This window comes from Myotis nattereri, assembly GCF_964212035.1.
Source record: "Myotis nattereri genome assembly, chromosome: 8".
NCBI lineage: Eukaryota > Metazoa > Chordata > Mammalia > Chiroptera > Vespertilionidae > Myotis > Myotis nattereri.
Genome location: NC_138083.1, coordinates 15,860,145 through 15,873,707, shown reverse-complemented (window position 1 = coordinate 15,873,707; position 13,563 = coordinate 15,860,145). Strand labels below are relative to the sequence as shown.

The 13,563-nt window shown below is 56.3% G+C and overlaps 1 protein-coding gene across 1 annotated transcript; it reads left to right on the top strand.

The window, feature by feature from the left end:
- Nucleotides 1-4,067: 4,067 nt before the first annotated feature.
- On the top strand, nucleotides 4,068-13,254 carry PAX1 (paired box 1; the record flags this gene model as incomplete). Its single annotated transcript, XM_081097531.1, has 5 exons — nucleotides 4,068-4,344; nucleotides 4,741-5,370; nucleotides 6,911-7,053; nucleotides 7,561-7,783; nucleotides 13,163-13,254. The coding sequence occupies 5 exons, from the start codon at nucleotides 4,068-4,070 to the stop codon at nucleotides 13,252-13,254; spliced, it is 1,365 nt and encodes a 454-aa protein (XP_080953657.1).
- Nucleotides 13,255-13,563: the final 309 nt, after the last annotated feature.

Here is a 13,563-nt window from a genome sequence, read left to right as displayed (position 1 = left end):
GGTGGGGTTTCGTGACTGCGTCTCCCATCCCGCTGGCCAGCGAGCTAATTCTCCGTTCGAGCGCTCCCAGAGGGCTCGCAGTTCCCTGCTCCGGGTCAGCTCTTCCAACCGTTTCTCCCCTTGCAGCTAGCCACCTCTTATTACTGTCTTTACGGGGATCTTGTTTGCAAAACTGTGCGTGTGGGGAGGGGCACAATGTAACCTGGTGCATACAGTGCGTTTGTAGCCCGCGCTTTTTTTTTTTTAAGTTAAATTTAAAATAAAACGAAGAGAGTCGGTTTACCTTTGTTTTCCAACCACAAGACTCACCGCACAGTGCTCTTAAAATCGGAACAAAAGCGCTCGACCTGAGCTGAGCCAGGTCGCAGGCTGGAACGTGGAGGGGCCCTCAGGCCCCAGGCGCGGCTGTTTGGGGGAACCCAGGATCCCGACCTTGCTCTCCAGGCGGGAGGCGGGGGGCACCGGCGTTGGTCGGCAGTCCGGCCCAGGCTAAGCCCGGGCCCTCCGGGGACGCTAGCGGCCCGTGTTCCCTCCTTCTCGGTGGCTGAACCAAAAGGCGCCGAGCCCGTGGTGGCTCTTTCCGCCCTGCGGGACTTGAGAGGGACTTTCATTTGCTGGTTTAGGTTCCTCCTGAAGACCTTGAAACGCACGGGCACCCCGAACACCCTGGCCTATCGCGACGGGCACGTTTTATGGGCACCCAGATAACTCCCCGAAACTGTGCCACCAAGAGTCACAGAGACGCAGGAGAGGTGAAGCGGGGGCGACTGTCGCTCCAGGGACGACCTTGTCACTGAAACTCTCGCAGCCTTAACATTCAAGTTCTGGGCTCAGGTGGCAAGTAATCACCCGAGACCCTTCTTGCCGCCGCTTGCCCAGTCCCTAGGAGGGCAGGCACCCTCTTCCTGCCTCCTTTTGGACTCACGCTTTTGGCACGGACCTTGCCTCTCCTTGCTCTGCCTTGGGAAACCTGGGTCCGTTCCCGAGGCCCCTCGGGGCCCCTGACGTCCGTCCTCCGCCTCTCTGGGCGTCCAGCCCCCGCTAGACGCGTCACGTCCCCGGTGCCCGCGCGCGCCCTGAGCTCGGCGACTTGTGTCCCTCTGGGAGCCTCTCTGCATCTGGTTCCACGCTGCGCCCAGGGCGCTCAAAACAAGGGAGCCAGCCCCAGCCAAACCCACACTGACATGGAACCCGCGAGCTTTATACCTCCGCGCACTCAGCGCCGGCCGCGTCGCCGCTTTCCGGTCGTCGAGAGGACCAAGCTGCATCCGCTGGAGGTAGGAGAGACGTTTGCTTTCCTTCTGCAACCCCACCTTTGGGCCGCTTCTCCCCTAACCCAGCCGGTCTCGGGAAGCTGCGGAGCCGGTCCGCGGGCCGACAGGGGGCGACAAACCGTAAGCTTTTCCGGAGGCTGGCGGTGAGCGGGGTGCTGGGAGTGCTGCGACGTCCCCCACCTGGCTGCTGGCTGCTGGCTGCTGGCTGCTGGAGAGATGGGGAGTGGGAGGAAGGTAGGATGGGAGTCAGGGCGGACGGGCTCTGGAGCCCCAGAGAGCCCCCAGGCGGTTTCCCAACCGTCTACCCCAGACCCGCACGGCCTTCACCGAGCGGAATGGGGAGGTGATGCCGTTCCAGACAGCACCTCTGCCAGCGCCTGGCGCTCCACTGGCCGAGGTGGGACGATGGGGGCGAACCAGCTCTTACCGAAGTGCCGAAGTGCCGTCAGCTTTATTATCTTTTTTTCTGAGCGTGCCTGTTTACTCCTCGCCTTCAGGGGAAAGAAATGACCTTAGCTGTTTCACCACATCTCGGATGCACTGGGTTATGGACACTGCGGTTTCCAGTTCTAGGAATCAACCTTTTTGGTCTTTGGGGCCCGACTTGAAATTCAGGTAACAAAAGTCTAGATCAGGGACAAACAGGGTTCAAAGAATCTAGACAGGCCCTAACCGGTTTAGTTCAGTGGATAGAGCGAAGGCCTGTGGACTGAAGGGTCCCAGGTTCGATTCCAGTCAAGGGCATGTACCTTGGTCGCGGGCACATCCCCAGTAGCGGGTGTGCAGGAGGCAGCTGATCGATGTTTCTAACTCTCTACCCTTCTCCCTTCCTCTCTGTAAAAAACCAATAAAGTATATTTTTATAAAAGAATCTGGACAGAACTGAGCAGAGCGCCTCCCGCCGCACGCAGCCTCGGAGAGCCCCGCGGCTGGTGCGTGCAGCCCGCTGCTCTGCTTCTTTGCAGAGCCCCTGCCTCGGGTTTGCGCACCGTAATTCAAACCGCCCCTTTACCCTGTCCCCATCCCGACCTTGCCCCACCCTTCGCCAGAGCACTGACTGTCCTCTTCTGCGTCCCCGCGGCCTCCCAGAGGCGGCACTATGTTTTTCGTGAGGCAGGAGGGGCTCTTTTAAACTTGGATTTCCTTTCCAAGGATAACTCTCGCCTGTGGCCCAAGCCCCAGCTCAGCAGGGCCCCGCGCCCTCCCTCCAGAGAGCACAGGATTTGTGGCTTAGGCCCTCCTGATTGACACATTCGGACAGCTTAATTCAAAGCCGTCGACACTTTCAAGACCCCCTGGAAGCGCACAGCGGAGGGAAAGGGGTCATGGACTCGGTCGCCGCTGCTCCCCAGGCTGGCTGATAGGGTGCAAGTGCGCCTCCCGCAGCATCACGGCGCGGGTGGGTGTCACGCGCAGCTCTCCGCCAGCTCCCAAGCTTTAGACTCCGGGGGAGCGGGAGGGGAAAATTCTTCCCGCTCCATCCGGAGAGCTGGGAGCACAGGGAGTCCAGAGAACCACGGGTCTTCCTAGGCCCGCCTACGCCCCCCTCCCTGTTCCTGTACCTTCGGCCCATGCCCTGGGCGCTTACTGGCCCCAAGCTGGGAACTCCTAGGTCAGGGCCTCCATGTGTCAGTTCAGGGCAAAACCTGGAGCTTTCTCTCTTCACCTGCTCTCTCCTGAGTCCCACCGAGGAGCTCCCCCTGAGCCTGCCACAGTCAGCCACACAGGCCGGGGAAGGCCAGAGTGTGCAGCTGATGCAAGATAGACATGGAGAAGGGTTGACAGACAGTTCCTCCCGCAGGCCGAAGAGTTCAAGGCTGCCTAGCCCCTCCCCCTTAAATGGAGGGGAAAGGCCCCTTTCAGTGGTTTAACAAAGGCCCCCTGGAAGCCTCCCTGCTGTGTGAAAGGTGAGGTCAGGCAGCTCAGGTGTGGAAGGATTGGGGTTCCAGGACTGGAAGAAGAGAACCGTCGTCTTTGGGGCAAAGGTCAAAAAGGGTTCTCACTCGTCCTGTGTCACTTCAGAGAGGAGTGAGTTCGAGTGGGTGGGCCTGTTCTCGGGGAGACAGACTCTACAATGTGCACCTCTTACAACACGGAACTCCTTACAACATTGTAAAGATTTCCTGCAAGCAGGATTGGGGGCTCAGTCAGATATGGGACAGAGCAAACGCCTTGGGCCGGTCGCCCTACATCATGCTGAACGCTCAAGGTGCCGCTGGAAAGCTCAGACATGTGGCGCTGGCACCATGCTTCCAGTGCCCAGGGGAAGGGGTGGTAGAGGCAGCCACACGCTGACCATCTTGCCATGACCAACTTTAATCCTCGGATATCTTAGCAGCAGTAATGGCAGTGGAGGTGGTAGTAACACGAAAATCCAAAGTAGTACTAGTACTGTTACTGGTAAATATTCATCAGTTTGAAATGATTACCCGTCTGTATCCAAACCGGAAAGGTACAAGGGGCGAGGACAGCAGAGGGAGGGGAAGGTCCCAGGCCCAGCTGGGGTTGGGGCCGTTCGTGTGCGAGTACGTGTGTGTGTGTGTGTGTGTGTGTGTGTGTGTGTGTGTGTGTGTAGGGGAATGGGATGGGTTCCGGAGGAGGGCCGAAAGGGGAGGACAGAGGGAGGGGGTAGAGTTTCACCGAGGGGAGGGGGGCGCCGGGGTTCAGTGACGGGAACCAATGGGCTGCCAACTCGCGCGTCTCCGGCGCGACTGCCGAGATTGACGTGGAGGACACGTAAAATTGATCTTCACACGCCGCAGCCTCCCGGTCAGACGAATTTCTCTGAATCGGATGAAGTTCCCCCTAGGCCTGGGGTCGCGGGAGTGGAGAGTGTCTGGGGAGCGGGCGGCGGCGGCGGCGGCGGCGGGCCGGGGGACTGGCGGCAGGGCGCCTGGCGGCGCGGCACAGCGCGTTTCCAGCCCGCGGCCCGGCCGCCGCGGCTCTCGGCTCGCGCGCGCCCTCCCTCTATGCCTCTCCCGCGGCAGCGGCTCCCGAGCTCTCCCGTACTGCGCCGGGCCCAGCCCCGGCCGCCCCGGCGCCAGGCAGCTGGCGGGCCCGCGCGCCATGGGTAAGGGGCGGGCGGCCAGCCGGGCGCGGGAGGGCTGGCGAGGTGTATTGTGTCCTGGCGCTTCCTTTTCCGCTCGCCTGCTTTCCCTCGGAGTCCGGGTCGTGGGTCCCGGGCGAGCGCTGTTCTCTGCACATCCCCTCCCTTCTGGGTGGGGTGGGGTTGGGGTAGATCGGCGCGTCCGGGGATGGAATGTCCCAAGCGAGACCCCCTCAAAAGGGCACGGAGGGCTGTAGTGCGCCCCGCCCTACCCCGGGGGCAGACCCAGGCTGTTGGCCCGCAGATTCTGGGTATCCGCCGGGCACTTCCCGAGTCGCGGCCCCTCGCTCAGTGCGACCACCCTGGCTAACCCGCTGGTGTTTTCTCCCCTCCGCTCACTGTCCTCTGGCGCGTCCGCAGAGCAGACGTACGGCGAGGTCAACCAGCTGGGCGGCGTGTTCGTCAACGGACGCCCCCTGCCCAACGCCATCCGCTTGCGCATCGTGGAGCTGGCGCAGCTGGGCATCCGACCCTGTGACATTAGCCGGCAACTCCGCGTTTCCCATGGCTGCGTGAGCAAGATCCTGGCGCGCTACAACGAGACCGGCTCCATCCTGCCCGGGGCCATCGGGGGCAGCAAACCCCGAGTCACCACCCCCAACGTGGTCAAGCACATCCGGGACTACAAGCAGGGCGACCCTGGAATCTTTGCCTGGGAGATCCGCGACCGGCTGCTGGCCGACGGCGTCTGCGACAAGTACAACGTGCCCTCGGTGAGCTCCATCAGCCGCATCCTGCGCAATAAGATTGGCAGCTTGGCGCAGCCCGGGCCCTACGAGGCGACCAAGCAGCCGCCGCCGCAGCCGGCGCTGCCCTACAACCACATCTATCAGTACCCTTACCCCAGCCCCGTGTCCCCCAGCGGCGCCAAGATGGGCAGCCACCACGGGGTCCCGGGCACCGCCGGCCACGTCAGCATTCCCCGCTCTTGGCCCTCGGCGCACTCGGTCAGCAACATCCTGGGCATCCGGACGTTTATGGAGCAAACAGGTCAGTCGTGGAGGCCTCTGGGGCCTTCTTGGAAGGGACAGAATTGAAGACAAGGGCTTGGGCATGCGGATGAGGGGTAACTCCTAGTCCTCCTTGGACCTGTTTTGGCTCAGGGAGGCTAGGGCTGGCCAGGGAGGTTGAGGGTCCGGGGCCTAATATGGGAGACATCTTGAACTTTTTATGACAAATGTGGAAAATATTTCCCGGAAGAGCAATCGCCGACCACAAATTTGGAGGCCTGAAATTGCCTTTTTTCCCCTTTATTCTTGCAAAAAATATGCAACCCCCCTATCGCCAGATCTAAGCCAAACAAACCTCAGTCAATTCCGCGGCCCTTTCTTAAGGGTCTTTCAGGATAACCTCACCGTTTCCCAAAAGGTTCTGTCCCTCCCAGGCCCAAAGGCTCTTTCCAGTAAAAGGCAAAGGGCCACCTGGCCGGTCTTATCTAGTGACCTCAGGCAGGCCTGGCGGCTGCAGGTTCTGGAGCTGGGATCTCCGGTGGTGGCGCCTCAGGACTCACAAGGATGTGCCTTTTGCCTGTAATTAGAACTCTGCACACTTGCTGGTCGTCTCGCCCAGGGAGGAAGGAGGTGGAGTAGGGAGAGAAGACTGGGGCGGCCTTGATGCGGGGCTCGGGGAGATGTGCCTGGGCGGGCCTGAGTGCCCATTTTCTCCGCACTGCCTCCTGTCCCAGCAGCCGGGGAAGGGATAGCAAGCTCTTACACGAGTAAGAAGCAAAGCTCACCATAGCCCCAAAGAGGAGGGGGTCGGGCGGCGGAAAGATAGGAAAGCTTAGACCCAGCGGCAGTGGGGCGCGCTGCCCAGGCCTCACACAAGGTTTGTTTCTTCCGGTGGCTGGAACCCAGCCTGGGGGTGGGAGGGGAGATGCACAACTTCCCCCGGAACGACCTGGGGGCACTGGCTGGGAGGTGGCCGAACCAGGTTTGCTCTCAGTTCTAGAACTTTCTCTGGGTTCCCCCAGCACACCCGTGCGGAGGAGCAGACGAGTGCCGGGGCTGCCCTGGTGGCTGGGTTGGAGCCTCTTTGGGGAGATCCCGGGCATCTCCGGAGGCATTTCTGAGGAGAACTGTCTCCAAACCCTCTGGACACCTGTTGAGGTTTTGAGAAACCCATATAATTCTCAGGACATGCTTTGGATTTGAACTTGAACCTTTCCCGGCGCCACCTCTGGACATTGGAAAGGCACCTTGGCCGAGTGCGCCCAGCCCCGTCTCACAGGCCATCTCCCCGCCGGAGACCCCTTGTTTTGCGGAAAGCGGGGCGCAGGCTTGGAGGAACGGGGAACAGCCTCTGCCCCACTAAGGAGTGAACGCTAAACCCTATGCCCGCACCCCCTCCCCCTCGGGCCGCTCTCCGAGCATCTGGAGGCCGCAGGTGTTGGGAGGACCCTGGGCCGCGCCCTCGGATATGCGCTGGGTGCTTTTAGGCACGTGTGTCACCCTCCGGCTGGAGGGCCGCGCTCGCGCCCAGCGCAGATTCGAATGGGATGTCCCCACTAACCTGTCCCGTGTCCCCTCAGGGGCCCTGGCCGGGAGCGAAGGCGCCACTTACTCCCCCAAGATGGAAGACTGGGCCAGCGTGAACCGCACGGCCTTCCCGGCCACCTCGGCAGTGAATGGGCTAGATAAACCAGCACTGGAGGCGGACATTAAATACACTCAGGTAACCAAGGGTCCGGGAAGGAGGTGTCCTTAACTGGAAGAGCGAAAGAGTTAGGGGGAGGGGGTGGAGGGAGAAAGAGACAAAGAGAAGAGAAAATTCCCCAGGCCTGGCAGCCCGGCCACCCAGGGCCCTCTCAGCATTTTCTCTCCTTTTCTCAAGCGCACACTTTGGGGAAGCTGGCTTTTGAGGGGATTGCGTTGCCTTTTGCCAAGATACTTTTGCTACAAAAACTTGAACCCAGAACACAGATGGCTGAGGCTCTCTTCAAACCCCGGCTGGGCTGGTGAATACCATGTTCCCCCTCATCTCATTACTATTTATAACAATTCGAGTGGAAATCACTTGGCCAGGGGCCTTCCTAGGAAAATCAGAGGCCAAGCGTTGCGTGGGGATGATTGAGGGGGCAGCAGGAGAAAGGAGCATCCCCCGTTTGTTCCGGTAACCGCACTTGCCGGGGAGTCGGTGGGTTCCCTGCGGCTGATGGTCTGTCCCTCTCCCTCCGCACAGTCGGCCTCCGGCCTCTCCGCAGTGGGCGGCTTCCTCCCAGCCTGCGCCTACCCGGCCTCCAGCCAGCATGGCGTGTACAGCGCGCCCGCCGGGGGCTACCTGGCCCCAGGCCCGCCCTGGCCGCCCGCACAGGCTCCCCCGCTGGCGTCCCCCGGGGCCAGCCTCACGGTGCATGGTGGGGAGCTCGCAGCAGCGATGACCTTCAAGCATCCCAGCCGAGAAGGTGAGCGGCACGGATGGGAATGGGTCGGATGAATGGAGAGAGGTTAGGAAGGGTGCAAGGAAGGGGGTGTGATCGCGGGAGAAGGTAGTGAGAGAGGTTTGGTACCCAGCCTAAACCCTTCCTTCGGGGTTAAACCTGTAGTTTCTCGGATCAGATTGATTTATAACAGGTGTATGCCAACGCGAGTCCTTAGAAAGATGGCAGAAGTTGAGAGATGCCTTAGGATTCCACCCTCCCCCTCTTGGGGGGAGAGAGAGAGAGAGAGAGAGAGAGAGAGAGAGAGAGAGAGAGAAAGAGAAAGAGAAATTGGGTCAGGTTTGGATCTGGTTCTTGTGCCCTTGGCCAAGTTATTGCTTCTCTCTGCGCCTTATTTCTCCATCCATAGAAGAGTCTAGAACAGCAGTTCTCAACCTGTGGATCATGATCCCTTTGGGGGTCGAACGACGCTTTCACAGGGGTCGCCTAAGACCATCGGAAAACACATATATCATTATATATTGTTTTTGTGATTAATCACTATGCTTTCATTATGTTCAATTTGTAACAATGAAAATACATCCTGCATATCAAATATTTACATTATGATTCATAACAGTAGCAAAATTACAGTTGTGAAGTAGCAACGAAAATAATTTTATGGTTGGGGGATCACCACAACATGAGGAATTGTATTAAAGGGTGGCGGCATTAGGAAGGTTGAGAACCACTGGTATAGAAGCATCTTTCAGGTTCACCTTTCTGGGGCCTGAGGAGCTTTGCCTTCTGTGGTGGACCTGCCCAGGTTCCTGGACCTGCACTGCCCATCTGTTTCTTCTCAGATTCCTTTTTTTTTTTTTTTTAATCTAGATCCTGGTCTCCCCTTGAGTTCATTTTTAAAAATTCATTCTTGGGAAGGGAAAGAATATTTCAATCATGTATCCCTAAGTTTAGACTCTTTTTTAACTCTGTGGTTTAGGGTACTTCTTTCTGTAAGAATTGTGGCTGGGAGTCTTCTCTCCTCTTCTCCCTCCTTCATAAATGTACTCCATGATAAGCCAAACTAACAGATTTGAGGCATTTAATAGCTGGTCAACAGTGTAAAGGGTGTCTTCTTACACTGACCCCCAGGTTCTGGGTTTTTTTTTTTCTTTTTTTGCCCCTATAAATTGGGAAAAGCTCATCGGCTGTTGCCTGAGTCCTCATTTTCCTCAGCGGTGAAAGGAGTGGCTGGATTTGCTGATTTCGAAGAACCTGCCTGCAATAGGTTCCGTCACTAGAAATTTGTTACCCCAACTACCCTGCGAAAGGAAGGAGTCACCTCAGGGGGTCCCAGCCTCTGTGGGGAAGGAGGCTGAGCACTAACCTTGGGGTCAGGGGTGCTCCAGAAGGCTCTTTACAAGCCTGATCCACTTCAGACCTGCCAATGCAGAGTGGGGGCAGGCAAAAAGCTTTATTTCCTAGGAGACATAATAGCCTGATCTGAGAGAGAGAGAGAGAGAGAGAGAGAGAGAGAGAGAGAGAGAAGGAATTAAATTGCCATCAATAAGTCAAGTAAATCAATAAAAGACAAAAATATATATATTTTTTACTTTTATTTTTCCTAAAGGACAAACATTATGGGATATAAATTACCAAAATTGAGAATTAGAACTTCCTTAAGCTTTAAACTTAATTTAAAAATAAAATAACACAAGTTGATCATTTATAGGAAAATTCAAGTAAAGGAAATTTAAAAAAACAAGGATTACAGCTCCTCTAAAGCTTTACAGGTAAGGGACAACAAGGATCTCATGCTGAGTGCTTTGCCCAGCGTCTCAAATCTACCTGCTTTCTGGACAACTGAAGTTATCTGTTGAATTAGAAATTGACACGGAATTTACCTCATCATACAAATCATTAACTAAGCAGGTTCATTTGAATTAGAAGAGTGTATCTACAATTTTAAAAGATTTTGCCTGGGCTGATCGAAGGAGAAAGAAGACCTAGAAAAGGGCTTGCTATCTTCAGAGCGTACAATGTAGCCCCTGGCTAACACAGCCATTTTGTTCTGGGGCATTTCAAGCTCAACATTAGACACAAATTATGACCCGTAGGTAACAATCCAAAGGTAAAACACCCTTCTGCATTCTAAACTAGCTCAGGTTAATTGAGGTGGGGTTTCATTGGTGGTTGATTTTCTTTAGAAGACACTTTCCTTTCAGAAAAACAGAACCATTGAATGGCCCTTGCATTCACGTCCCTATTACCATTGTAGTCACTTTCTATTATGAAACATCTCACTAGTTTTCAAAGTCCGTAGTAAGAATTAACTACATTAGTTATTAAATTAATAACTTAATTTCCTGATCCTCACAGTTCTTAAAAAACACAGGGAAAGGGTAATGGAATAAATTAGGTCCAACATTAAAAAGTGATTTCTCAAACTGGCACACAAATGTTTGTGTCGAAGCAAGGAACACAAAAATAATGAGAATTACACACCTATTTGGGTTAAGAATTTTTATTCTCACTGGCAGAAAAGCTGACTTCAAAGATCTTCCACGCCCAATGGGTCTTTGAAAAATTACAAAGAAAGTGATCAGAATCAATGCCTTTTTTCTAATGATTGTTTTAAAATTATATTCAAACACACATCCCATAAGACAATTACTGTAGGGCTTACTCAGTTAATAAGAATGGTAGGAATAGCATTTACTGAATTGTTTTTTCAGTAGGAAAAATTTTTTTTCCACTGAAAGCAATTTAATATCATGAATGCTCAGTAAAAACAAATACTTTTTGATCATCTACTTCAGTGATTCTCAACCTTGGCTGCACATTAGCATCACCTGGGAATCTTTTTAAAATCCTGATTTCTGGGCCTCATCCTCCGGAAATTCTGTTTCTTTGTTATTAATGTTGTGGCCCCACCCCATAACAATGAAACAGAATTTCTGGAGGATGAGACCCAGAAATCAAGAGTTTAAAAAGATTCCCAGGTGATTCTAACGTGCAGCCAAGGTTGAGAATCACTGATCTAGTTCATATATCCTCTAAGTCAGGTGCAAATGAACATTAGCTGTTACCCTAAGGAAGTCACAATTAAGCACCAGAATTAAGCACCTACGGGTCATAATTTGTTTTTAATGTTGAGCTTGAAATGCCCCGGAACAAAGTGGCTGTGTTAGGAAAGGGCTATATTGCTCTGAAGATACCAAAATTAAGCCAAATAAAGCACCACAATTTATGTATTTTATCTTGGTAAAGAGTAATGCCTGTGGGTTCCCTATTAGGTAGGCAAGGAAGTATAACTTACATTTCCCATCCGTGAAAGAAAATTTCAATTCTTGGGAACCTAGAGGGACACCAATTCAAATGTGTTTTCATAGCCAGGCCAGGGCCCTCGCCTCCCCACCCCGACAGGTGACAGGCCCCACCAGAGGTTCCCTCCAGACCGCCGGTATTTACGGTGTGTTTTCAGAAACGTTCAAAACCTCCTAAAACCCTTCTTAGCGGGGATTTGGAACGACCAAGATTTGGAAATCAAATCTGTAAGATATTGCATACGTTCAAAGAAAAATTTGTTTATGTTTGTTACAGATAACTCGCAGCCTCCTTCCAGTTGTCTCAGCTCGGGATTCGTTCCTGAAAAATCGATCCTAAAAGCAAACTTTGCCAGAGAGCATTAGGGCGCGGGCGTTGCTGAGCGCCCAGCCGCCTGCAACCAGGGTCTCACTTGACCCAGTCCTGGGAGACTCCAACCGAGACTCCCGCTTTCTCCCGCCCCCATCCCCTGGTCCCGGTGGCTCTGAAATCGCAGTCCCAAGATTTTAAAAACGCGTGTCCCCTAAGATTAAGTTAAAACTCCTGCCAAGCGCCCAATGCCCTGGTGCCCCAGCCTCTGAGAACCCAGACAGACAGACCCACGTTGGTTGCCCCCCGCCCCCCACCCCATCCTGCTGTGGGAAAGGAGGGGAGGAGGGGCCTATGGGGAGGGTCTGGGGTGGACGGCTGAAATTTTGACCTGCAGAGGGGGTGGAATCTGTCTCTGGGCTCCGGGTGTTTATTTTTCACGCCTTTGTCTCTAAGCGACTGGCCCTGGGCTGAGAAACCCCCTTCTCAGATGTTTTCTAAACAGATCCTCACCTTGCAGTGTGTGTACAGGGTGGGAAAAAAGGCCGGAAAACTTCGTTGGCTGAGCGGCTACCACACAATTCAGAGAGTTGAGAGGAGGTGTGGGGTGGGGGTAGGGTGGAGTGGAGGGGTTACTCTGCCCTGGACAGGTCTTTAGACCCCTTCCAGCCCCTGAGAAACCTGATGTGCGTACATGCCTGTGCGTGTGTGTGTGTGTGTGTGTGTGTGTGTGTGTACGTGCGTCCCTAGGGCAGGGGTGTGCGGCCCAGCTTCTCGCACCCACAGTAACCTGCCCCCGGGGCTGGGCAGGGGCAGCTGCAGGGGGAAAACACTCCAGAGTTCCCCCTCAACCCGAAGTGAGGCGCTCCGATGTCCCCCTTTCCAGGAGGACTTGTTGCAGGGGTGGGGGGTGGGGGGGTGGGGGTGGAGGGAGGGGAGGCGAACAAAGTTGAAAGCAGGCGCCTTTAGTTATAACCAAGCTTGAGAGTCCAGGGACTGAAATGGAACGCCAGAGGTTGCGTCACTTTTCTGACGTCCAGTAGCCAAACCGGGGCCCTTATCACAAAGCCTAAATAACAGGGCCACGCGCAGAATGCCGCCTGCTGTGGCGAGCCTACCGTCACCGAATCCGGCGCCCCCAGGCCCAGGGCGCGCCGTGCCCACGGTGGTGAGAGAATCTGCTGCTCGGGCCGCGGTTAAAACGAAATCGGCCGCCCACTTAAAGCACGTCCAGGCGGCCCGGAGCCCTCCCTCCACGGGGGGCATCTTTGGTGACCCGCTCCCCACGCGATGTCCCCCTGCCCGCCCACCCAGAGCGCCCGGATCCGCTGGGAGCGACAAGGGGCCCGTCCGCGCTGCTGGGGTCTGGGGTGGGTGAGTCCAGGTCGGGGTGGAGGGCTGTGCGGATCTCAGTTCCCTGCTCCCTTCCCCCGATCGGATCAATTCTGGGATTGGATCCGAGAACCTCCCGGGCCCATCGGGGCGCCGGGCGGCGGCACCTCCCTGCGCCCATAGCTGCTTTATTAAGCAGGCGCGGTGCAAAGGGAATTGTTCGGGCTCGGCGGTCCCGGGGCACCTGCAAATGGCCTGGCGAGGAGAGCCACTTGCCAGGCTGCCCGCGCCCGTGACTCCCTTCGGGGAGGAGGACGGCGGGCGCCAACCTTCGGCGCGCACGTCCACCCGGGATCTTCGCGCTGTCCCCTTGGTTTGCGGGCGTCCTGGGCCCCCTGGTCTCTGACTCTGCGCGCGCCACGCAATGACCCGACGCCCCTGTGCTTCCTCCCGCAGTGGTCGATCGGAAGCCGCCCAGCCCCGGCGGCAAGGCCCCGGACAGCCTCAGTAGCTTGCACGGACTGCCCATCCCGGCCTCGACTTCCTAGGGGTAGCGCTGCCCCGAGCCCGAGCCGGGAGCAGGCGGCGGAGCGACCAGCGGACCCGGGCGCGCGACTCGGCCCGGCAGCCGGGGCGGCACCGCAGGACCCGAGGACACGCCGAGGAGGTGCCGGAGCCGGCCCGCGGGGGCGCGCCCCGGCAGCCCGCTCCCCCTGGCCCCGCGGCCACACTGAGGTCGTGGGCCAGGGTTTTCAGGCTTTTCTGAACTTGGGCTTTCAACTGTTGTAACCTTGTTCCGACGTGGCCTCCCTCGGCCAGCCTTCCCCTCCTTCTCCCAGGATTGTTCGGCTCTCTCC